A 27,027-nucleotide genomic window follows, 5' to 3' on the forward strand; every position below is an offset into this window, starting at 1 on the left:
AATATAATTTAATTGACAAGAATGCAACTTAATATTTCAAAATCAAACTCAGTTTATAAATTTTTATAACAATCATATATTTTCCTTTTTATTATTCTAGTTAATCAGGTTATTTTGAACTCATCATATCTAACTACGTCTCCTTAGTACTACACACCTAGACAAGCTCGGTCGTGAGTATAGGCGAGCCAGACCTGTGCCTAGGGCACTTCCATAATGAGGCCCAAATTTTTTGAAAATTATCATTTTATATATAATGTTTTTTTAAAATAACATATTTTGTATAGGGTCTCCCACAACTCAGGGTCGACCCTGCACCTAGAATAAAAGAGCAACTTCTTCAAATATGACTATCTAAAGAGTCCACCAGACCAATGATTAGTGATGTTCTATATTTGTGTGTCCAACATGAAGATCATAATAAGTTCATTCTTTGTCACTGTATCACCGCTATCAGTGGTAATATAAGACACACAATTAGTGGTAAAGTGACATCTTATTAGAAGAACCTACTATAATTATTCCAATAGTTATCTTGGATCGAAATGTGGGTTGAGTTTATCTTTCATCCCAACTATGGATAATATTTATTTTGCGAATTTGTTGTGTTTCTAACATTACTTGTATGGTCACATTCATATTCACTCTTATTTCTTTGGGAAAAGAAAAGAAGAGGGACCAATTTAGGTAAAACACAACTAAATCAATCAATATAATATAATATATAAGGGATTGCTCTTCTTTATATTTGGGTTAGACAATGAAAGAAAACATATATAAATAAAAGGAGTTGTTATTTATCCTAATCAATCATCTACTCTATAATTTTGGCCTCCATTTCTATCCATATATCTACATCTAGTGGTGGCTGGCTGGCACATAACAAGTATATGGGCCACCCCTTCTCTTGACTTTTGGCCATTAAATCATCAATCTCTTTTTCCCTATCTTCCATGCATAATTTAATTTAATTGGTAAGAAAAATTAGGATGAAAAAGGACAAACTTGAACGGGACTAACCTTGAGTCAGTCAAAGGCATCACTACTCAAATCATCAAAACATAAATAATATGAAATGAAAAGTAAAAATAAAAGGTAATGATCTTTTTTGGGGAGACCATTTTTACTTTGATATGGGAAAAAGGAGAAAAAGTATGCAGATATTAGTTTTTATTAGCATTATGAGATGGGATTGGGAGGTGGGACCTTGTTCATCTCTGTGTGTGATTGATTGAGCTTGTTCAACTTTATTATGCACGCCTCATGTGCTAAATCCCTAAAATGTCTTAGCAAAAAAAATATGCTGACTGCTATAATGATGATGATTTGTGGCATTAGGGGGTTGTTGGCTGGTGGTCCTCAACTTATACATATACAGATATCTTTGCATGGAGCATGCCCTTCTAAACTTTTTCACCACTGTTTCTTTCTACACTACCTTTCGGTGGTTCATTCAAATTGTCAAGCCTAATAGTAGGTCGGTGCCAATAAAGCATATAATATAGGTGTCAAAGACAGGTATGCATGCCTATATCAGATCATACCATGCTATAGATTACAAGTGTAGATTTCACAGTTGAATATATAATAATCAAAAGGGTATTCAGATTCCTATGGCATCAAGGCTTTAGGAGTGTTGAGACAAAGAAACTAGGGAATTGGCCACAATGGCTCCACTAGCAGCAACTGCAGGGAGTCCTATGCCAGGGAAAGCTGCCTTTTTCAGCTTCTATGGCTGGCCCATATGTTCATCTTTTTCTCCTTAGAACTCTTTCATGTGTCGATGGGGATCCAAAACCAACTTCACCTCACACTTTTCCCTGCTGAGCCAGGGACCAATTGCATGTTCCACTGCTCTCCACATAACCTGATTTGCATAACCAAAACCAAGAAAGATAAGCATTGAGACTAATTTGTTAGCTAGCAAGAACTCAATCTTTAATGGAAGAACAAAGGTGAATTTATGTACCTATGATGGGCTTCAGAGTTTTTGAATTCGGTGCTTAGACGGTCAAGTCCATTTCAGAGTTCATAAGGTTCAGTCGTGCAGTACATGTTTCCCAGGTGGTGCAAGACCAGGCCTAAGTGCACTTGGTTATGCCCTGATACATAATATATTATGTTATAAACAACACCAAACAATCTGATATGCCATCATATATTTTATTTTATTAGCAATATTTCTCAATTTGTCTTGTCTTTTATATCACATTTCACCTCAGCATCAAGGCCAAAATGGAGGTGCACTAATGATTTGCACTGTGGAGCTGTGTTGATACGACTACATATGACTATGGAACAACATCACTTGGTAATAGTTTCACAGTATCTCACATAGATGCATTGCTAACAACTTTTTTGGCACGAATAAACTGCAGCATAACATGTTAATTTAGTCCAAATGTTAGAATGAGTTGTTGGTTTCAATCCACAGTTTAGTGATATTACTTTTCAACTACAATTTGTTCTACATGATTTCCTAGAGAAAGCTCTTCACCAAACTTCTGCATTCTTCATACAACAATAGCCCCACTTCCATGAAGAGGATACTCCAGATAGCAACATGGCTTGGCTTGTACCATTCTGCAAGCCTGTAAATCTGAAAACACAGAAAAGCAATAACAATGTAATTAATGTTGTTCCAATTCTCATGAACAACAACATTTCATAGTATATATATTTAAACAAGATAGCAGAAAAGTGTGCTGTATATGATTCAATTTGTTATGATAGGGCTCATAGGATACAGATAACTGAGAGAATAGAATACCATTATATTTCACTCCAGCTACTCCACCCAGTTAGTTCCTTATAAAGGGATCTTTCAGTCCTTGTGTCAACAATATCCAAGAGCGCCCCACGGTCCTATTTGGATGAAAAAGCTACGTAGTGTTAAAGAGTTTCATCTTACATATGAGAAAAGTAGCAAAGCAACAGGTAAAACTTAAGTGATTGAAAATTTTATCAAAGACAAATTCCTCTAAACTCTCTTATTTTACATTATAAAAGCATGTCATGCAGATTTAGTTAAAGAATACACCCTTAAATTGTAGATATTCTAAAGGAATGACAGAAAGATGAATTAGTCAAACATACCAGCCAGCAGTATTTGCTATTCTGGAATAGAATTTGGACTAGGTAGCATGTTTTTCAAGGTCCTGAAAAGTAGAAATAATAATACTCAAAAGACGAAGATTAGAGAAGGCCCCTTCCTCCACCTTCCATTCCTTTAAGTCAATTATGTAATTAATTCGAAGAGATTCCAGCCGAGGAAAGCCTCCGTTTGAGCACACCATCTCATTCCCCACAAAGCTAGAATCATAAATGTAAAGGACTCTTAAATTTGGTAGCTTTTCTAGGATTGGCATTGGATCATCATTGAGATAAGTATGAACCAATACTAACTTAATAAGGTTTGGGGAAAACTGCCTGTGTTCTGGTAATTTTACTATACGCAACGATAGTTTAAGCTTATTAATTTGAGGATAGCTTAGTATGATAGGAACAATATCTATCATGATGTCTTCACCATTACGTACTTGTAAATGTCGAAGACGATTGAATGTGACAGTTGGGGGATCGTGGTAAATTCTCCCTAAATCTTTTTCCACTTCAATCTTTAATTTCTTGAGATTGGTCAACTGCAGAAAATCATTCCAATCAAGGTAGTTGGTTTGAACACCTGCTAATGTTTGTAAATTTCTAAGATTAGGTAACCTCAACCATTTTCCAAATGCTACATCATATGGATTATGTGCATACATGTTGTACAAGTAGAAATGCCTTAATTGTTCCAACTTCCACACTACATTTGGTACTTTCCTATTTCGTGGCAACTTTAAAGTCTGCAGACATCTCAAATCTCCAATAGAAGATGGGATTTCACTTTTAATACAACCTCCAATACTAAGCAACCTCAAGTGAATAAGCTTTCCAATTTCTTTAGGCAACTTCTCTCCTACATTACCATAACGAAAACTTAGCTTTAAGACTCTAAGTTTGAGAAAACGATCGAGCACAGGTCTCAATACTTGGTTTTTGGGGGGATAAACATTATCTACAATAAGACACCTAAGAGAGTCACTGGTATTATCAACAAAACAAAAAAAATCATCAACACGATCATCTTCATCTTCATCGTCATGGTCAAAATAAATGGCAACTCTCCGTACATTTGAAGACACAGCTTCTAGGGGCTGCTCTCTATTCCTCAAATCAATAAATTGTAAAACTTTTCATCTTGAGCTTTAGACAAGCACAAGTCTCGCATGAGATCATGAATACGAAATGATTTTATTCTTCCTTTTAAACCCCAATTTTCAACCTGAACCATGCTCCTTTCCACCAACTCAGTTAACCAATCATATGCCACATCCTCAATAGTTTTCATCGAACTTTCTCTTAGCAATATAAAACCTTCTGCTATCAGTGTGAGGCATAATTCTTTTACTTGTATTTCAGAGTCTTCAGGGTAACGAGACAAATACAGAAAACAAGGCTTCAAGTAAAATGGTAATTCATCATAACTCAAACCCAACACTGATGAAACACCATGGTATTTTGAGTCATCATGTTCCCTGCCTTTAGTTATGTATCTCATTACATTTTCATTCATCTCTTCCCACTCATGAACTGTGTGTTTCGTAGATAGCAGCCCACTGAGCACGATGATGGCTAATGGCAAACCAAAGCAGTGTCTAAGCATTGCTCACCCTAGTACTTCCATTCTTTCGCTATCTTTTGAGTCTAATAACATATGGCAAAAATGTACAAAACAAAAATTTAAATGACAGTTAAGAGTTGGAACATGGATAAAGCCTATATTACTAAATTGTCATGCATAAAGTAGGCTCAATTGTAATATATATATATAGGACAATTCTCTTACATGGCTTCACTTTAAGCCCTACCGGTAGGTTCTCAGTGTTCTCGACCTTTGAACAGTTTTCGGTGTGATTTTTTTTTTATGACGGTGTATATTGTAGCTATTTAGAGTATCAACGCGATTTTTAGAAAATTCTAAATAGTTTACAGTACCGAAAACTAGGTTCAAATACTATTAGGAATTTTCTGAAAATTTGCAGATGCTCTAAACAACTACAATATACACGGTCATAAAAAATAATCGCGCCGAAAACTGTTCACGAGTCAAAAACAGTAAAGAGCCGGTAGGGCTTAAAGTGAATATATATTTATATAATAGAGATAGTGAAGTACATTACTTGTTAGGTCCTCTCCAAAACGTGAAGATTTATTCTGAAATAGCTCCCAGCTCTCGTTCTCGTTGAGACAGTGAGGTTCATGGATAAAACCATTTTGATCAGCATGCAAAGCTACATTCTTTACCCGAGAAGTGAGTAAAATCTTGCTATCTGTTTCCTCTTGAGGGAACGCAGCTTTTAGACGATCCCAAGTTGAAGTGGTCCAAATATCATCAAGGAGCACCAAACATTTCCTCTGTTTCTGAAAGTAGTAAAGCTTCTTGGCTATTTCACTCTCACTCATGCTTTCGATTTCCTGTCGTTCTGCTTGTGTGGGAGAAGTCATGAAGCCAAATAAAATCCCTTTCCAAACGTCTTGTACTACACATTGTGATATATTGAGGCCCAAGCAAAACAATCAAAGTGACTTCTAACTTGAGGATGTTGATAAACCTTTCTTGCTAGGGTAGTCTTCCCCAAACCACCCATCCCACATACAGAGATCACCCTATGACTACGATGATTCTCTTTCGTAGTCAAAAGGGCTACCAGTTCTTTGATGTCTTGGTCGAATCCAACAACATCATTCTCCACAATATGAGAATAAGCTCGCCTCAACTCTCTTTGCTCCTTGATATGCCTTGAAGAAGTATCACCTTCTTTGACCCTTAATTCCCTTATACCGTATGCTTGTAAATTTGATGTCAAAGTAACAATGCTGGATGAGATCTTCTCAATCTCTGATCCAACTTTATGGACAACAATCCCTTCCTTCAAGATGCAAGCATACCTTTTGAGTACACTTATGACACCTCTGCTATTCTTCTTAGAAATCACTCTCAAGATGTAAGTTTCAATAACATCCTCCAAGTCATGAGAAATATCTCTGACTTGGACAACCCAAAGGCGCACTCTCTCATCGCCATCTCTTACATGAGCATCTGCATCTTTTAAGAAAGCACACATCCATTGCAGCTTGGTCTGTGCATCCACGACTTGGCCTCTGACTCCACACAAGAAATTAGCTTCATTGAGTACCAACTCTCCAACCCTTTCAATCACAAAGGAAACAGCAGCCTCTGCCATATCTTCTTCTTCTGCAAATAAATTTTGTGTTTCAAGTTTCCTTTGCCAACTTTGTACAATGGCTTTAAATTATCAACAAATCTTTTTCATTAAATATAATTTTCTTTTCTCGATTTCCTCTGCTGCTGCACATGTGGGTTTGAATAAATCTATGCAATATATCATATTTTGCTTCTCGATTTCCTCAAGGTGCAATTGTGGTGTACTTGACCAACTGTATCTGTATGGTGTTGATATCTGTAATCAGAAAACAAGTATAGTAGTCCTCTGACAGTTTTCTTATAATTCTATTAGTATTCTCACTAAATTTTGCATAAGACATTGATCTCTGCCATTACACACACACCTTTTCAATTATTGTTTTAAATTAATCATTAAATATATTATCTTTTCTCGATTTCCTTGGGGGCACATGTGCATTTGAATATCATTTTTTTTCCAATGATTATTTTAAATTGAAAAATGTCATTAAATAATCTTTCTGTTTTTCTCAGTTTGCTTAGGTGTATATGTGGATTTGAATATCTTTGTGCAAGTTTCCATCTTTTCTCTGTTTTCGATGACTATTTTAAACTGATCAAAGAGACAAAGACCATATGCAACTCATAGGAAGGAGCACCATCACACTGTAAATGAATAAGAGTACTTAAGAGAAGATGAATTGGATAAAATGATCTCTGTAAATGCACCAGAGATATGAGACTTTATTATTTATAGCTGAATAGTAAAAAGATACAAAGAGAGGGAAAAAGGAGCGGGAAACCAAGAAGTGATTAACAGAAAACTCAACTAAGATCTTCTGAAATAGAAAGGAATACAAGAGCTTCGGTGAGGTTATCTATTGGTTATCTATTAATTAGTTGGTTTTTCTGTTGTGTTGATTTTGCTGTTGCTGAGTTTGTTTTGTGGTTATTAATGATCAAGAAGAACAGAGAACAATTTTACTGTACATAATTATTTCATATAAAAACACATTAATTAGTGAACAATGTAGTTAGGCAGTTATTTCAGTCTTGACTAGTGTAAATATCAGCCTTGTTTGCATTTGCAACTACAGACTTTATTCATTAATAAATATCACATTTCTCTCTATTCTCTTATTTCCAACACTCTGCAACCGCATTGTTTGTGTTTATATATATATATATATATATATGCATGTATTCCAAGGTGTATATATATATATATAAATCAAGATTATTATTCTTGAAAAATACTCGATCTAATATCACAAGTTTGCATACATCTCAAATCTTCTCCTCACACGCCTAAATCTATAACACTAATCAATCGTAGGTGGATATAAGCTTTCCAACTTCTGTAGGAAATTCAAAATTCTATAAGCATGTGAAAAGTGATTGAACACATGTGAAATGGGGAGAAAATGGAGAATACTTAACATCTAGTACCTGAAGCTTACTTAAACATCAAGCTTGGGTTGTAAAATGAGAAGAGAAGAGAATAGAATTGAGTTATCACTTGTGTTCCAAAGGAGTGTCACGGCCCCACTTGACTATGAAGTGGGTTTTTGACCGTTGAAACTGCGCGCCAAGATGGGCGAAACAAAATGGTGAAATTGAAAAAGCTTCGAAAGTGTGTGAAGTGAAGTGAACACTCTGAATACCACCCAAAGACATGTTTTTTGCTTATGAAAATAACATACATTTCATAGAAAAGTAGAGATATGACCTCCACCCAAAATATAGTAACTTATGAATGAAACATTAAAACTGTAGAAGCACACACACACACAAACAAACAATCCAAACATTATGCAACAAATAAATTTGCGTGGAGAAAAGCCACACCAAAGTAAAACACGCCAACACATACACAATCCAAACATTATTCAACGATTAATTAATTAATTGCGGGAAGAGTAGAGATTCTCCTCCTCCTCCATCACAACGTTACTACTCGAACTCATGGTCTTCTATCAGTCTCACCCTGCATCAATAGTAATACCATTGAGAAAAAGGAAGGGTACAAAATGATCAATGATTGAGACACACTCAAGTTGTAAAGTTAAAAGTAGTCGCACTTAAAATTATCTATGGTTAAAATTTAACACTTAATCAAAAAAATATATGCAATTTGAGTTTGGATAATTAAAAAAACACTTGTGTAAGTTTTTGGATAAAAAATAAACAGATCTTTTTTGAGAAGCAAAGTAGCAAAGCAACAGGTAAAACTTAAGTGAATGAAAATTTTATCAAAGACAAATTCCTCTCAACTCTCTTATTTTACATTATAAAAGCATGTCATGCAGATTTAGTTAAAGAATACACCCTCAAATTGTAGATAATCTAAAGGAGTGACAGAAAGATGAATTAGTCAAACATACCAGCCAGCCGTATTTGCCATTCTGGAATAGAATTTGGACTAGCTACCATGTGTTTTCAAGGTCCTGAAAAGTAGAAATAATTAAAATTCTGAGTACTGCATGATATGGGTCATACTGCATAAGTGCAATACTAAACTAAAGAGGACACAAATGATTTATATCTGAGAGTCCACCTTGAAGAATTGTGTGGGGCCAAAGCCAATGCTTGAGAAGAATTAAGGTTCGGGTAGGTACGCCATCCATGAATCATCTACAACCTGTAACATCAAATTTAATTGGGTGTTAAAATGAGGATATAAAGCAATACATTGAGAAGAGAATTGAGTAGCTAATACTTGTGGAAGAGGAAGAGGACCACTGGACTGGATTGAAGCCAGAGAACAAAGAGGGGCGAGACTCCAAACTTATTATATATAAACTTTGCTATTCGAACTCGTCGTGTTCTCACTCATTCTGCATTAACAAAGAAATGTCATTAAGAATACAAATTACTATCAAGCAATGGAATGGAATGAGTTTAAAACTTGTGAACAAGATAGATATATGTACTTACATCATTTGTCACACTTGAGAAATATACGGGATGGGATGTGGTGGACTTTGTAGAAATCCTCTCCTCCTTCCTCCACCCTTTCTTTGAATTCCCTAGGCATATCTTTAATCTTCATTTCCTTGAGCGTAGTAATGTATCTTAATCCATCAGGAACTCTCCTCAATTTCCAGCAATAATTAATCCCCAAAATCCGAAGACTAGACAAGGCCCCTTCCTCCACCTTCCACTCTTCTAAGCAGATTAGGCAATCCATGTAGAGAGATTCCAGTTGAGGGAAACCTCCTTTTGAGCACACCATCTCATTCCCCTCATAGCTAGCCCGTAAGAAAAGGACTCTTAAACTCGATAGCTTTTCTAGGGTTGGCATTGGATCATCCTTAAGACAAGCATATTCCAACTTTAACTTGATAAGGATTGGGGAGAATTGGTTGTATTCTGGTAATTTTACTATTCTGCCCCGCACTTTAAGCTTATATATTTGAGTATTTGAGGGTAGCTTAATATCATAGGAACAATATCTACTCTCACCCCTTCAAAACGCCAATATATTTGTAAATGCCTAAGACGGTCGAACGTGACAGTTGTGGGATCTTGGAAAATTCTCTCCAAATTTCTATCCACTCTAATCGCTAATTTCTTCAGATTCGTCAACTGCAAAAAATCATTCCTATCAAGGTACTTCATTTGAACCTCTGTCAATGTTTGCAAATTTATAAGATTAGGTAACCTCAACCATTTACTAAAGTCCGGCATACCATGATCATAGGGTAAGGATAAGTGCCTCAATTGTTCCAACTTCCACATTACATTTGGTACTTTGACAATGAAATCGAATGATTTTACCAGTAAAGTCTGTAGACATCTCAAATTGCCAATGGAGGATGGGATATTTTCCACAGCGGTAGTGCTAAACAACCTTAGGTGAATAAGCTTTCCAATTTCTTTAGGCAACTTCAAGTTACCCTTACGACTTACCTTTAAAACTCTAAGCATGAGAAAGCTATTGATCTCAGGTCTCAATACTTTTTTGGGCTCCTCCAATCTTATGATAAGACACCGAAGAGCACCATTTATATTATCAACAAAAGGAAGAAAATCATCAACACTATCAAAATAAATGGCAACTCTTCTTATGTCTCTAGATACAGATTTTAGTGGCTCCTTCCCTCTATTCCTTAAATCATTAAATTGTAGAAAGTTTTCATCTTGAGCTTTAGACAAGCACACATCTCGCATGAGATCATGAATACGAAATGATTTCATTTTTCTTGTTAAACCCCACTTTTCTACCTGAATCATGCTTCTTTCCACCAACTCACCTAAGCAATCATATGCCACATCCTCGATGGAATCAGTTGAAGCTCCTCTTGAAGGTATAAAACCTTCTGCTACGAGCATAAGACATAATTCTTTTACTTGTATGGTGGCATCCTCAGGATAATGAGCCAGATAAAGAAAACAAGGCTTCAAGTAAAATGGCAATTCATCATAACTCAAACCTAACACTGATGAAACACCAGAGTATTTTGAGTCATCATGTTCTCTACCTTTAGTTATGTATCTCATTACATTTCCTTTAATTTCCTCCCACTCATTAACTGTGTGTTTCATAGATAGAAGCCCACTGAGTACGATGATGGCCAATGGTAGACCAGAACAATGTTTGAGCATCTCTCGCCCTAGTACGCCCATTCTTTCATTATCTTTTGAGTCTGATTACATACACCAAAAATGCACAAAAGCAATTAAACTGACATTACATTTGGAACATGTATAAATTCGATATATTACTAATTTTTTTAAAGTATAATGATAAAACGGGATAGATAGATTAAAGAATACTCTTAATTGAAAAAAACATATAATAAAGTGAGAGTGGAATATATTACTTGTTGGATCCTTTCCAAAACATGAAGTTTTTTTCTGAAACAGCTCCCAGCTCTCATTCTCGTTTAGACACTGAGGTTGATGGATGAAACCATTCTGATCAACATGAAAAGCTACGTTCTTTATTCGAGTTGTGAGTAAAATCTTGCTATCGGTTTCGTCTTGAGGGAATGCAGCTTTCAGACCATCCCAGGTGGAAGTGGTCCAAATGTCATCGAGGAGTACCAAACAGTTTCTTTGTTTTTGAAGGTTGTAAAGCTTTTCTGCTATCTCATCATTCCCCATTCTTTTAATCTCCTTCCTTTCTTCTTGTGTTGGAGAAGTCAAACCAAATAAAATTCCTTCCCATACTTCTCGCACTACACATTGTTGAGATATTGATGCCCAAGCAAAACAATCAAAGTGAGCTCTGACTTGGGGATGATGATAGACTTTTCTTGCAAGGGTAGTCTTCCCCAAACCACCCATCCCACATATAGAGATCACTCTATGGCTACGAGGATTCTCTTTCCCAATCAAACGAGCTACCAATTCTTCGATGTCTTTGTCGAATCCAACAACAACATTCTCCACAACATGAGAATAAGCTCTCCTCGAGTCTCTTTGCGGTTGGATGTTGTTTGATGAAGTTTCACCCAATTCCTTGACCCTTAATTCTCTTATGCCATATGTTTGTAGGGATGAAGTCAAAGTAGCAATGCTGGTTGAGATCTTCTCAATCTCTGCTCCAATTTTATGGACATAAATTCCTTTGCCGAAGATGCAAGCATACCTTTTCAGTACACTAATGACACCTCTCCCGTTCCTCTTGGAAACCACTCTCAAGACATAAGTTTCAATAACATCCTCCAAGTCATAAGAAGTGTCTCTGACTTGGACAACCCACAGGCGCACTCTCTCATCGCCATCTCTTACATGAGCATCTGCATCTTTTAAGAAAGCGCGCATCCATAGCAGCTTGGTGTGTGCATCCTTGACTTGGACTTTGACTCCAGACAAGAACTTAGCTTCATTCAGTAGCAAGTCTCCAAGTCTTTCAATCACAGGGGAAACAACAGCCTCTGCCATCTCTTCTTCTTCTTCTTCTTCTTCTTTAGTGAATAAATTCCTTCTCTCTTTCTTGTTCGGTGGTGCTTTAGGAAGAGTAGCTAAAATAATTGGTGGGCAACACAACAAGAAATTTCAAGGAAGGAACGAAATTATTATTCTCATTCAACATTGGTGAGCCACCAGAAAGCCATCAGTCACTTAGCTAGCTGTATGGGGACCATGAGTAACTTGGAGGATTCCTTCATTTCAAAAGCAACTATACTATACGTACTTTTCAATATGGTCCCCGAAGATTAGACATCCATACATATCTTTGGTTCAATATAGTGGAATACTTATCTTCTTATCTTCTTAAGAAAATAATGTCATTAATAATATATTATAGTAATATAGTCTCCCATGAAGTGAAAAAGCACTGATAAGAAATGACAATTTTTGAGTTTGGTACGTACAGGACATTATTACTACCATTTTATTGTGCTCAAAAAAAAAATCCACTAAGGATAAAAGGATGCTATTAAACTTGTCCACTGCTGTCCATTCTATAGCTTGCATTATCAATTTCAGCAGTTTCTCAGCTAAATTTTGCATTAGACATTGATCTCTGTAATCTCACACACATAAGACTACTGACAACTCACATCTCTGTAATCTTACAATATTTACTCAAAAAAAAAATACTGAATATATGATGATGATGATGATGATATAATAATGGGAACTGACGAAAAATATAATATGAGATATTACTCCACAAATTAGTCTATAAAACAATAGAACTGAAATTAAGAACTATAGCAGTCGTAGTCACACTATTAATAACACTAGAACACTGTTAGTCCTCCTATTAAATACACTCATTTACGTTAGATGTTAGGAACATCATTCGTAAGAGTATAATACTTAGATTAGACTGATATATAGAATGAAGTTATCGACATATTAGAATTCAATATAAAAGAGCATGAGAATATGAGATGATCACCATTTTCATCATATGGTACTTTTGTTAGTATTAGTTACTGCATTCACAATTAATAATGACACAAATAGTTTTACTATAAAAAAAATTCAAGGAACATGATTTGAAGTAAAATGATTAATGCATGGTGTTCTTTTGAGATTTGTCTCTGTATGAACAATTTCCATTAAACCCCAATTTTGGCTTAACCATATGAAACAGGTTGTGTTGTTTATTTATGTCCATTCCTATATTCTTGTTGATATGTTTGTGGTTTCATAAGAATGATCAACAACCCACACCAGAGAGAACAAGTATTAATTTGCAAATATATTATATTGTACATGAAATTGATTTCAATGGATCCTTAATGACATATTAATCAAGGACATGAGATATATTAAATACAATAACTAATCAGATAAAAAGAATTAAGTACTATAGATCATCTACTCTATAATTAGGCATGTTCCTCTGTTTCTTCTAAGTAATCTTTCTTGTGTCAATGGAGATCCAACCAACTTCACCTCACACTTTTCCCTGCTGAACCCGGGACCAATTTCATGTTCCACTGCTCTCCACATTACCTGACTTGCATACCCAAAACCTAAAAAGAGAAGCATTGAAACTACTTTGTTAGCTAGCAAAAACTCATCTTTGATAAACGACCAAAGCTAAATATATGTACCTCTGATCTTTCAGATATCAGATGATCAAGTCCTTTCCATAGTTCATAAGGTTCAGTCCCTGGCAGATAAGCATGCAATACATGTTTCTGTGGTGGCACAAGACCAGGACTATGTACACTTGGTACAGATATTAGAACTACATTTTGATCAGCATCAACTCCTTTTTCCCAATCATTTCAGACTATATGATGAATTCGAAAGTCCTTGTTTGTGCCCTGATTCATAGTTCATTATGTTAAAAACAACACCAAACAATGTCATAAAGTGATAAGCCATCATTTGTATCACATTTTAGCTCTGCATCAAAGCCCAGATGGAGATGCATGAATAAGACGCACCACACATTCTCCCACATAGATGCATTGCTAACAACAGCCTTTTTAGAACAAATAAACTGTGATATTACTTACTAGAGAAAGTTGTCCACCAAACTTGTGCAATCGTCGTACAAGAGCTTCGACAATAGCCACACTTCCATGAAGAGGTCACTCCAGACAGCAACTTGGCTCGTACCATTACGCAGACATGTAAATCTAAGGCACAGAAGAGCAGTAACAATGTAATGTTGTTCATCTCTCATGAATAGCAACAGTTCATGTATATATTTAAACAAGATAGTAGAAAAGTGTGCTACATATGGTTCAACATACTATAATATATAGGGCTCATAGAACACACATAACTAAAATTTGAAATAGTCACTGTCTCTGTTGAAAGATTGCCAATATATTTCACCTCCAACAAGGAAGAAATCCAGCAAGTCCACCCAGTTTTTTTTTACAGGAATCTTTCAGTCCTAATGAGTCAATGCCATAGCAGTTGAATAGAGGAGGCAATGCCATAGCAGCTGCAGACAGTGGAAGAAGTTCGTCTTCAACATGAGAACAATAACAAATCATCAAGTAAGACTTTATGTACATTTAATTTAAACATCTGACTGTATAAGCATTATGCAAGGTGGGTGGAGTTGAGAATATAAAGCTCGAAATGGCTGTCTATGTGCCTATGTCAATGTGCTTGCGCTGTGAGGTTCCAAATTTTAGTCATTCATTTCTATTATATATTATTTGTAATTATGCCACCATTATTGTGCTTCATGACAAAAATTAAGCATACTTTAAGAATAACAAATTATGTTGAAAGTAATATATATATATATATTATATTTTTATGTGCACTTTTAATTTTCTAGTTTATATTTCAACTGACCATCATAATCTTAAAAGTCTAATATTGAGAAGAGAAGAGAAGAGAATTGAGTTATTACTTGTGCCACAGTGAAGCGGAGTGGAGTGGATTGAAATTAAAGGAGTGAGCAGCAGGCATTCCCCTGCTCTCCGGAACTACTCCAAACAAACAGCTCATCGTCTTCTCGCTCCAGCTCATCTGCATTAATTGTACTTACATCATTCTTAATCACAGTAGAGAAATACACGGGATGGCACGTGCTCTACTCTGTCAAAATCCTCTCCTCCTTCCTCCACCCTTTCTTTGAATTCCCTAGGCATATCTTTAATCTTCATTTCCTTAAGCGTAGTAATGTATCTTAATCCATCAGGAACTCTCCTCAATTTCCAGCAGCTAACAATCCTCAAAAAGTGAAGACTAGACAAGGCCCCTTCCTCCACCTTCCACTCTTCTAAGTTTTCTAGAAATCTAATCTGAAGAGATTCCAGTTGAGGGAAACCTCCTTTTGAGCACACCATCTCATTCCCCACAAAACTATCAACACATAATGAAAGGACTCTTAAACTCGATAGCTTTTCTAGGGTTGGCATTGGATCATCCTTAAGATCAGTATATTCCAAGTGTAACTTGATAAGGTTTGGGGAGAATTGGTTGTATTCTGGTAATTTTACTATTGTCCCCTCTACTTTAAGCTTATAAATTTGAGGGTAGCTTAATATCACAGGAACAATATCTATAGTAGTCCTTATATCCTTAGACACTTGTAAATGCCGAAGACAATCAAATGTGACGGTTGGGGGATTGTGGTAAATATTCTCCAAATTTTCACCCAGAGAAATCCTTAATTTCTTGAGATTCCTCAACTGTAGAAAATCATTCCAATGAAAGCACTCAGTTGAAAAACCTTTCAATGTTTGTAAATTTCTAATGTTAGGTAACCTCAACTTGAACGCCAGTTGACCAAACCCCATGGACAGGTGTAAATGTCTAAGTTGTTCTAACTTCCAGATTACATCTGGTACTCTTTCATCGCTCTCCAGTCTTAACTTTAAAGTCTGCAGGTATCTCAAATTACCAATAGAAGATGGGATCTTTTCCACAATGGAACTAATACTCAACAACCTTAGGTGAATAAGCTTTCCAATTTCTTCAGGCAACTTCAAATCATTATTGATCAGGAAACTTAGATTTAAAACTCTAAGCATTAAAACCCTATTAAACCCACGTCTCAATACTTGTTGTGTGGTACCTCCCCCATCTACAGTAAGGCACCTAACAGAGCCATTTTTGCTATCAACAAAACTAAAAAAATTATCATGAGAAAAACCATGAAAATAAATGGAAACTCTCCTTGCTACGGTAGATACAGGTTTTGGTGGCTCTTCCAACTGATTCCTCAATTCAATAAGATGTAGAAAATTCTCATCTTGAGCTTTAGACACACACAAGTCTCGCATAAGATCATGAATGCGAAATGTTTTCATTTTTCCTCTTAAACCCCAATTTTCTACTTGAACCATGCTCCTCTCCACCAACTCACTTAAGTAATCATATGCTACATCTTCCATAGTTTCCGCTGAATGTCTTTTTGGCGATATAAAACCTTCTGCCATGAGCATAAGACATAATTCTTTTACTTGTATGATGGCGTCTTCAGGATAACGAGCCAAGTATAGAAAACAAGGCTTTAAGTAAAATGGCAACTCATCGTAACTCAAACTTAACACCCATGAAACACCATGGCATTCCGAGTCACCATGCTCTCTGCCTTTACTTATGTATCTCACCACATTTCTTTTCATCTCCTCCCATTCATCAACTGAGTGTTTCGTAGAAAGAAGCCCTCCGAGCACAATGATAGCTAATGGCAAACCAGAGCATTCTTTAAGCATCTCTCGCCCTAGTGCTTCCATTCTTTCCGCATCTTTTATGTCTGATAACGTATACCAAAACATGTATAAAGGCTATGTATTACTAACTTTTCATATAAGACCAACGAAAAAAATGTATGATAAATTGAGAGTGAAATATATATTACTTGTTTGATCCTTTCCAAAATATGAAGATTTGTTCTGAAACAGCTCCCAGCTTTGATTCTCATCGAGACACGTAGGTTTATGGATGTAGCAATGTTGATCCGCATAAGGACCTATATTCATCATTCGAGTAGTGAGTAAAATCTTGCTATCAATGTCACCTCGAGGGAATGCATCTTTTAGAAGATCCCATGTGTCAGTGGACCATATATCGTCGAGGAGCACCAAACATTTCTTCTCTTTCTGAAAGTTGTAGAGCTCTTCCGCTAATTCACCATCACTGAGAATTTTGATTTCTTCTCTTCTTTCCTTGGTGGGAGAAGTGAAAGCAAATAAGATTTCTTCCCAGACGTTGCGTCTATTACACTGTTGAGATATCGAGGCCCAAGCAAAACAATCGAAGTGACTCCTGACTTGAGGATGATGATAAACCTTTCTTGCTAGGGTAGTCTTCCCCAAGCCACCCATCCCACATACAGAGATCACCCTAGGATTTTGAGGATTCTCTTTCCCAGTCAAATGGGCTACCAATTCTTTGATGTCTTTCTCAAATCCAACAACATCATTCTCCACAACATGAGAATAAGCCCGTCGTCTTTGCTCACGAACTTGGTTTGAAGATGTTCCAGCTGCCATAACCATTGACTCATGTACTCCATACTTTTGTAATTCTGAAGTCCAAGTATCAATGTTAGATGAGATCTCCTCTATCTTTGATCCAACTCCATGGACATCAATTCCTTTCTTGGAGATGCAAACATATCTTTTCAGTTTACTCACCACACCTTCGTTCTTCTTCAGAGCCACTTTGAAGACCTAAGTTTCAATAACATCCTCCAAGTCATAAGAAGTATCTCTGACTTTGACAACCAAAAGATGTACTCTCTGATCACCATTTCTTACAAAAGCATCTGCGTCTTGTAAGAAAGCGCTCATACATTGCAGCTTGCTCTGTGCATTCTCGATTTGGCCTTTGACTCCCAACAAGAATTTGGCTTCATTGATTAGCAAGACTCCAAGTCTTTCAATTACACAGGAAACAACAGCTTCTGCCATAACTTTTTTACTTTCTTCTTTCTTCTGAGTTCTCTATAACTCGGTTTCAAGTTTTGTTGATCACTTCGACTGTGAATAACGGTACAAATGTTTAAGCAAGTTGTGTTGTGTTTTGTTTTTTTTCCAATTATTAGTTTAATAAAGTGATGAGTGGCTCTTTATGTCGAGTAGCTAATAATCATTCACTTTGGTCGGCCACCATAAGCAACTTCCAGGAAGGAGCTCAACCAATTTTGTTTACTTTATAAAAGCCACTGTTTTGCTGTAAACATCTCTACCTCGTCTTCTTTTCATACCACAATTTTAAAAAGTAAATAAATAAATATAAAACAGAATTAAGATTTCATAAAAGACAAATGACAAGTGTTTCTCTGGTTTAAATCAATCATTTGTTTTTGGTTTTTTAATTATTTTAATTGAATGTGGTGGTATGGTAGCAGTTAAATTATTCCATGTTGCATTTAAAAAGCAAAATGATAACATCAAAACTTTATTTCACATGTATTTGAATTGAGCTATTATTTGCTTTCTAACACAAATGAGTGGATTATATAGGCTAATTAATCATTCCATTCCACATTGGCGGGCGACCACGAGAGGGTTAAAAGGGCAATTTGAGATTATTATAAGCATCAAAACTATATTTTACATGTATTTGAGCCTTTCTTTTCTAACTCAATCTTGTAAAGTATTTTCACTAAATGACCTTTATTAATTATATTTTAAGCAAAAGTTGTTATTCATTATGGATCATCTAATAAGACCATCGATCCGCAACTCAAAGGTAAACACCAAATATTACACCAAATAAATATTTTTGCTTAAAAGACCCTACTATTTTTTTTACATCAATATCCAAATAACTAATGTATGTCATATTTATTATATGCATTGTCTACAAAATTCCTCATCTCCATTTGGCCAATATTTTGATGATCTTGGAGGATCCTCAAATGATCTACCAGAATATTGAATTGTTGTTTTAGTTTATGTTGTTTTTTTATCTCAATATGTTGTGTGTTTGTTATTTATTTATATTAATTTTTCAATTATTATCTTTGTTATTTTTTGAATATTCTAAATTTTAAGAATATATGTATTTTCTTTTTATTTTTTTTAATATTTTAGTTATAAAACTTAAAATACAAATTAGAAAAATATTAAAGATATTAATGTGATCAAATTTAATTTTTGTGGGTAAAAATACAAAGTTTTTTTGAAAGAAAAATAAAAATAGGCTTAAAAGTGCAAAGAAAAAATTCCACACCAAAATGGTGTGATGCCAAATTTGGTCTAGAATCTTCATTTACATTAATTTGGTACACCCTTAGAGCAAATTTGGTGTAGATTCTACACCAATCTGGTGTTTTGGTGTACCATTGGAGATGCTCTAAGAACATTTATAGTAGATTATCTTAAATAGCTAAAAAAGAGTTAAAAAAATAATCCAAAAAACACCTCCATCATGAGGTATTATGGTTTTTATTTTACATAATGAATAGTACATAGCTAAATGTAGTTACAACTTTAGCTTCTTTAAATTAGTTTTTTAATAATTTCTCTCTCATCTCTCTTTTATTATAGATTTTTTTTATAATAAAATATATTAAAAAGTATAAATGATGTAAATAAAATATAGAAAAACGGATGTATGATGTATTGTAAAAATTTGAAGTATAATAAAAAACGTGAAGTTTAAGTGAGATATTTTAAATAATAGAGTTGAGAAACTGAGGTAAGTGCTTTAATAACTCATCCGATGGTGGTGTTTTTCTTAAGAAATTACAGTACTTACCAAAAAAAAGACTGAATATATGATGATGATGATATAATAATGAGAACTGACGAAAAATATAATATGAGATAGTACTCCACAAATTAGTCTATAAAACAATAGAACTGAAATTAAGAACTATAACAGTCATAGTCACACTATTAATAACACTAGAACACTCTTAGTCCTCCTATTAAATACACTCACTTATGTTAGATGTTAGGAACATCATTCGTATGAGTATAATACTTAGATTAGACTGATATATAGAATGAAGTTATTGACATATTAGAATTCATTGTAAAAGAGCATGAGAATATGAGATTGTTATACCTAAAAATTGGAGATCAATGGCATGGCAATAAAGATGACAAAATGCATCCTAGGAGAACTCAAGAAAGTGGTTTTAGGAGACCCCAAGGAGAAAGTGGTCCTAGGAGACCCCAAGGAAGTATGTGGTCCTAGGAGACCCCAAGGAGGATGTGGTCCTAGGAGACCCCAAGGGTGTGTCCGAGGTAAGCCTCCCAAGGTTTCCTAAGTGTTGGCTCGAATGTGTCCAAGGTAAGTAGCTAAGGAGGAGGAGTCCCATGCAAGTCAAGAGTGGAGACTTAGATTTTGACAAGGAGAGCCTACACAATGTCCGATCGGACATAGTTGTGAGATGCCAAGGAGGATGCCTCGGACCACCTTGGTCCGAGGAGAAGGCCACAAGGCCTGAAGGGACCTTGAATGGAGGAGGTATGCTCGGACTTGTCTGAGGAGAGAAACAAGAGAGAAGGATGCCTCGGACCACCTTGGTCCGAGGAGAAGGCAAGAGAAGGTGCCTCGGATCACCTTGGTCCGAGGAGAAGGCCATCATGCCCGATCGGACATGTCATGGAGGAGGTTGCCTCAAAGTTTTCCCAGGTGAGAAACAAGAGAATTGCCTCGGACCTACCCGAGGTGAGGTGCCAAGGGAGTTGGCTCGGACCACCTTGGTCCGAGGAGAGCCAAGCTTGCATGACCTTTGGTCCGAGGAGAGCCATGCATATACCACCTTTGGTCCAAGGAAAGCTTGAAGGAGTAATCAACATGCATGTGAGACTACGTCAAAGTCCCCAGAACGACTCTAGCAAGAATTGGTCTAGGCACCCGGGAATCTCTCATTTCTCACTCAAATTGAGGAATCAGTTGTATTTTAAACATTTATTGTAATATAAATATAAGATGAATAATAAAATATCCCTATCATAAGGGGATATCAGTTGAGGATCCCAGGCCTATAAATAGAGAGTTTATGGGATGAGAGAGGTCTTCTTCTGCTTCTTCTTTCTAGAGAGAGAAAATTGAGACTGTGTATTCTAGAGAGATAAAGTGCTGATATTTGAGAGAACTCTTGTATTTGTGCAATATGTACTGAAGAAACTCAGTTGGCTCAGTCCATCTGATCTTGAGTACAGATCTATAAATCACAACTCTAAGTATATTAGGCTATTACCGATAATCGGGGCTGAACCACTATAAAAATCTCTTGTGTGTTCTTTATTTTCTTTATTAAACTGTCTGTTGTCGTTTACATTCTCTTGAAGGCTTGTCGTTATTGACGTTCTCACGTCGTTGGCTAAAAATACAGTCAACAGAGATGATCACCATTTTCATCATATAGTACTTTTGTTAGTATTAGTTACTGCATTCACAATTAATAATGACACAAATAATTTTCCATAAAAAAAATTCAAGGAACATGATTTGAAGTAAAATGATTAATGCATGGTATTCTTTTGAGATTTTTCTCTGAATGAACAATTTCCATTAAACCCCAATTTTGGCTTAACCATATGAAAGAGGTTGTGTTGTTTATTTATGTCCATTCCTATATTCTTTTATGTTCTTGTTGATATGTTTGTGGTTTCATAACAATGATCAACAACCCACACTAGCGAGAACAAGTATTAATGTGCAAATTGTAACGTCTTGGTTACCCCAGGACAGTTACTGTGATCGTTGAACCGTGAATTTAACTTTCTAATCGAGTTCTTTGGTTAAAACATGCATCTAGGTGTTATTAATAGGTTAAGGTGTAAAATCAATTAAAATGGAAGGATATATTTTATTTAAAACTGTTCATGGACCCATAAAAGCGTTTACAAGTTATTTACAATCCAAAATGGTCATTACAATTTGAAATTTACAATTCGTCGACCTAAGCGGCAAAAATAGGGTAAACCCCCTAGTTCCTCAGAGAACTCCTTGGCCGTGGTGGTCAAGCGGCCGCATATGTACACATCACCACCTAAGCTCTCCACTCAAAGCTGGGTGAGCTTTTCTTTCCCTTTACCTGCACCACATAGCACCCATGAGCCAAAGCCCAGCAAGAAAACACAATACAGCATGTGTATATAACATTAAACCATGATCATAATAGTCATCCAGGACTTATAGTCCTAAACTGATAAGTGACAGATGTATACGTCACTAACTTGGGATCCGCACCTTTCAAATGAGTGATCGAGTCACTAGGTTTAACAATATATGTGACCGATGAGCGAGTCACCAATGTAAACCAAGGGAGTGACCATAGAGTCACTACTGTGGGTTTCGTACCCTTTAGCCATGTGACGATAGGGTCACCTAGGCCTTCTGGCCCTAGCTCTAAATAACTAGTCATAGAACTAGACAAGCGCTTTTAGTATTTCATCGAACTTGGGGTCAGTCCGGCATTAATTCTCATGATGAGTCATTCAATGCAGATATCGATTAGATCTAATCTTTTATCGGCTCTGCATTCGTGATGCTTATGCCGTTTCTGACTCTTAGACAATAACATGCGACCAATGCCAAACCTGAATGGTCAGGGCCACACACAAGTAAGCAAGATCTGCTAAGCATTTAATATGCAGTCCATGTCCACATTTAAACACTCAATATGCCTCAATAATAACCGCGCATGTCATATATGGGGTATAGTTTTCTTACATCTGGTTCAAGCGAGAAATAGTAAAAGAACGACCCTTGAGAACGATCAACCTTTTAGTTCCTTAACGGTCACCTGGTCATAACCAATTATGGGATTCCATCAATAAATTGAGTAATAAAATGTTCCCGGACCAAGACCTAGCCTCCGGGACATCGAATCCCACTAAACCGGGTAGTAGGATCGATCCCGAGGCCTAAGGTTTGAATCCCTAAGTCAAAAACACACTTTTGGCCAAAATGACCCTCAAGCGTCGCGGCCCTTCCCCAAGCGCCGCGACCCAAAGCCAAAACTAGAGGCAACCCGCCTCAAGCACCTGCCTCAAGCGCCGTGGCCCTTCCCCAAGCGTCGCGGCCTTTAGGCCCCTTCAGCACCACCTTCTTCTTCAACAAGCTTGGGCCGCGACGCTCTAGAACAGAGTCGCGACCCCTTCCAATACTCAGCCAAAAACTTCTGGTTTTCCCCTTCGAACATATTTCAAAACCTTATAAAAACTCTCCCAATATCACCAAGCAATCCCACAAACTGTTACCACAACTTATCCACCATACAAGCATCAAAACCCAAGGGAATTTCCTCCAAAATCTTCCATAAATTCTCATCTAGACACTATAAATTTCTCAGCTAAAAACCAATAGAAAAACATAGTATAACTAAGGTTTCATGGATAAATTCTTACCTCAAGCTAGATTTAAGTCCTCTTCAATGGTTGAACCAAAGTCCTAAGCTCCAAACTTTAATTCCCTAGCTTAATTCTTCAAATTGAGATCAAAACTCCAAAGGAGAAAAGAGGAAGATGATGAACGTGAAAAAGGGAACTTGTTCTGTTTTTGCTTCAGCTCTTTCTACAGCATACTAGAATCCCATATAACCCTTGCCAAAAGACCATATTTCCCCTAGGTTATATAAAACTCTATAAAGGCTAGTAAGGGCAAAAATGTCATTTATCATCTAAACCTGTTAATCATAATTAACGTTCTCCAATTCCCGTTATTCTCGATATCCTCAAACACCAATAATTCATATCTCGTTACCCTTTAATTCCCGGCAACGCTCTAATCATTAAAATCACCCCGAGCCCCGAACTTAAACCTGCTATGACCAAACCGATAATTTGTACTCAAGATCGTCTCATGCCGAATGGCTAGAACAAATCTACATTGTAATGTGTCCTTCACAATTAATCACAAACATGCACCCAAAATACACAATTATGCCCTCAACGGGCCAAATTACCAAAATGCCCTTGTAATGAAATGTGGACCCACATGCATGCATTTAACATCATATTATAATATAATTCACATAAACATACATTTAATCATTTAATGACATAATAAATCAATTATGGCCCTCCCGACCTACTAATCCAACCATTAAACTTCATTAGGGATTTTGGGCATTACACAAATATATTATATTGTACATGAAATTGATGGCAATGGATCCTTAATGACATATTAACCAAGGAACATGAGATATATTAATTACATCAACAAATCACATAAAAAGAATTAAGTACTATAAATCATCTACTCTATAATTAGGCAAGTTCCTCTGTTTCTAAGTAATCTTTCATGTGTCAATGGAGATCCAACCAACTTCACCTCACACTTTTCCCTGCTTAACCCGGGACCAATTTCATGTTCCACTGCTCTCCACATTACCTGATTTGCATACTCAAAACCTAAAAAGAGAAGCATCGAAACTACTTTGTTAGCTAGCAAAAACTCATCTTTGATAAAATACCAAAGCTAAATATATGTACCTCTGATCTTTAAGAGATGATCAAATCCTTTCCATAGTTCATAAGGTTTAGTCCCTGACAGATAAGCATGCAATACATGTTTCTGAGGTGGCACAAGACCAGGGCTATGTACACTTGGTACAGATATTAGAACTACATTTTGATCAGCATCAACTTCTTTTTTCCCAGTCATTTCCGACTATATGATCAATTCGAAAGTCCTTGTTTATGCCCTGATTCACAGTTCATTATGTTAAAAACAACACCAAACAATGTCATATAGTGATAAGCCATCATTTGTATCACATTTTAGCTCTGCATCAAAGCCTAGATGGAGATGCATGAATAAGACACACCACACATTCTCCCACATAGATGCATTGCTAACAACAACCTTTTTAGAACAAATAAACTGTGATAATACTTACTAGAGAAAAAATTTCCACCAAACTTGTGCAATCGTCGTACAAGAGCTTCGACAATAGCCACACTTCCATGAAGAGGTCACTCCAGACAGCAACCTGGCTCGTACCATTCCGCAGACATGTAAATCTAAGACACAGAAGAGTAGTAACAATGTAATGTTGTTCATCTCTCATGAATAGCAACAGTTCGTGTATATATTTAAACAAGATAGTAGAAAAGTGTGCTACATATGGTTCAACATACTATGATATATAGGGCTCATAGAACACACATAACTAAAATTTAAAATAGTTACTGTCTCTGCTGAAAGATTGCCAATATATTTCACCTCCAACAAGGAAGAAATCCAGCAAGTCCACCCAGTATTTTTTACAGGGGTCTTTCAGTCCTAATGAGTCAACGATTTCTGACAGTGTATAGCAGTTGAATAGAGGAGGCAATGCCATAGCACCTGCAGACAGTGGAAGAAGTTCATCTTCAACATGAGAACAATAACAAATCATCAAGTAAGACGTTATGTACATTTAATTTAAACATCTGACTGTATAAGCATTATGCAAGGTCGGTGGAGTTGAGAATATAAAGCTCGAAATGGCTGTCTATGTGCCTATGTCAACGTGCTTGTGCTGTGAGGTTCCAAATTTTAGTCATTCATTTCTATTATATATTATTTGTAATTATGCCACCATTATTATACTTCATGACAAAAATTAAGCATACTTTAAGAATAACAAATTATGTTGAAAGTAATATTTATATATTATATTTTTATGTGCACCAGTGGAGTGAAATCAAAGGAAAGAGCAGCACCCATACTGTAATAACCCGGAATTTTTTTTTATTTGTTTATTGTGTTTTATGTAAACATTATTCTGTGAATTTTTTTTTAAGAGTAGGAATAATACTTAAAATAATATTTGGTGAATATTATTTTAATTAATGAAGTGTGAGTTGATCGCTTTAGACCATAGTGTGGGGGCTTAGATGTGAAAGAAATCTAAGATGGACATCTTGTTTAAAGAGTTTAAGTATATGATTTTATGTGTTTGGAATCCACATAAAATCTTAAAATCATTTTAGAGTATGATTTTGTGACTTTTTCACTAAGAGTCTATGAATAATTCAAGAGGAATTTTTGAGATTAAGGTTATGATTTTATGTTGAAAGGACTCACATAAAATCATAGACATAAGTTTAAACCAAAGTTGCATTTTTGGTGTTTAGACTATAGTTTATATTTATCATTCTTAAGCTATAGTTTTAATGTTTTATTTTGAGAAGCGTACGGTGTGTTTGGCTGCACACATACTTATTAGAGGGAAACACAATTTAAACAGCCATGGCAGTTTTTAGAGGTTACCAGGGAGGGAATTAGAACCTTTGTTTTTCCTCATTTGTTTCAGCCATCTTTGAACGTGAGGGCAAAACTGAGAGAGGTATGAGGAAGAGAACACATTGTGTTCTTGTAGTGTGTGACCACTTCGGGTCCAAGAAGAAGAAGGTAAGGTGAGTCATTTCTTTGGTTTTTCTTTGGATTATGGACCTTAGACACGTCCTTAGAACCTCTGTTTTGATTGTAGAAGAAAGCAAGAGAAAGAAGGGAGTGTTTTGAGAGTTCGGTGCAAGAATAGCCTATACAAAAATAACGTAAGTCCGAACCTACTTTGCGTTAATTTTTCTCTTATATTCTGAGTACCAAATTCATGTCGAATGGTTTTGTTGTGTTCATAGTGTTTTGGACTAAGTTGAGGAGAAGGAAGAAAACACCAAGAACCGACCACAGTAAGAGGTATATATTCAAAGATTTCCTTCATAGTTTTTACGTTTCTGATTGTTCGTTTTCGCTTCCTTATCGTGGATATGAATTTTTGGGCTGTTGTACATGGTTCTAATCAGTTTATTGGGGCTAGAGACACTCATTAAAGTGCTAGGGGATAGTTTTATAGGATAAATCTTGAACTTTGAGATGTTTTGAGGATTTGTTAGAATGTGGAAAGTGGTGCATGGTAAGAAGCATGAGGTTCCATCTCAAAACCAATTGGTGATGAGTAGAGTAACCCATGCTCTTATAAATAG

The 27,027-nt window shown here is 36.0% G+C and overlaps 1 protein-coding gene and 2 pseudogenes across 2 annotated transcripts; all 3 read right to left on the reverse strand.

Moving 5' to 3' along the window:
- Nucleotides 1-1,448: 1,448 nt before the first annotated feature.
- On the reverse strand, nt 1,449-12,339 carry LOC133790265 (putative disease resistance protein At1g50180; annotated as a pseudogene).
- LOC133789596 (putative disease resistance protein At1g50180) lies at nt 1,763-6,706 on the reverse strand (annotated as a pseudogene).
- Nucleotides 12,340-13,394: 1,055 nt separating the features above from the next.
- Nucleotides 13,395-18,520, reverse strand: LOC133790256 (disease resistance protein RPP8-like). 2 transcript variants are annotated; one of them, XM_062227840.1, is made up of 5 exons: nt 16,998-18,520; nt 15,039-16,892; nt 14,182-14,618; nt 13,771-13,986; nt 13,395-13,689 (listed from the first exon to the last, which is right to left on the reverse strand). In XM_062227840.1, exons 1-2 carry the CDS (start codon nt 17,635-17,637, stop codon nt 15,184-15,186), a joined length of 2,349 nt encoding a protein of 782 aa, XP_062083824.1. In that variant the 5' UTR covers nt 17,638-18,520; the 3' UTR covers nt 13,395-13,689; nt 13,771-13,986; nt 14,182-14,618; nt 15,039-15,183. The 2 variants fall into 2 exon arrangements, with proteins under 2 accessions (XP_062083824.1, XP_062083825.1); XM_062227841.1 differs by having other exon boundaries at nt 14,182-14,642.
- Between the last annotated feature and the right edge of the window lie 8,507 nt (nt 18,521-27,027).

Source organism: Humulus lupulus, chromosome 7, assembly GCF_963169125.1.
Source record: "Humulus lupulus chromosome 7, drHumLupu1.1, whole genome shotgun sequence".
Taxonomy (NCBI): domain Eukaryota; kingdom Viridiplantae; phylum Streptophyta; class Magnoliopsida; order Rosales; family Cannabaceae; genus Humulus; species Humulus lupulus.

Excerpts from the sequence above, each read along its gene's own strand:
- LOC133790256 (XM_062227840.1), bottom strand. The coding sequence starts at position 17,637 with ATGGTTATGGCAGCTGGAACATCTTCAAACCAAGTTCGTGAGCAAAGA. Across the intron at positions 16,893-16,997 it reads TTTTGGAAAGGATCAAACAA|ACATAAAAGATGCGGAAAGA; the intron begins GTAATATATATT and ends ATACGTTATCAG.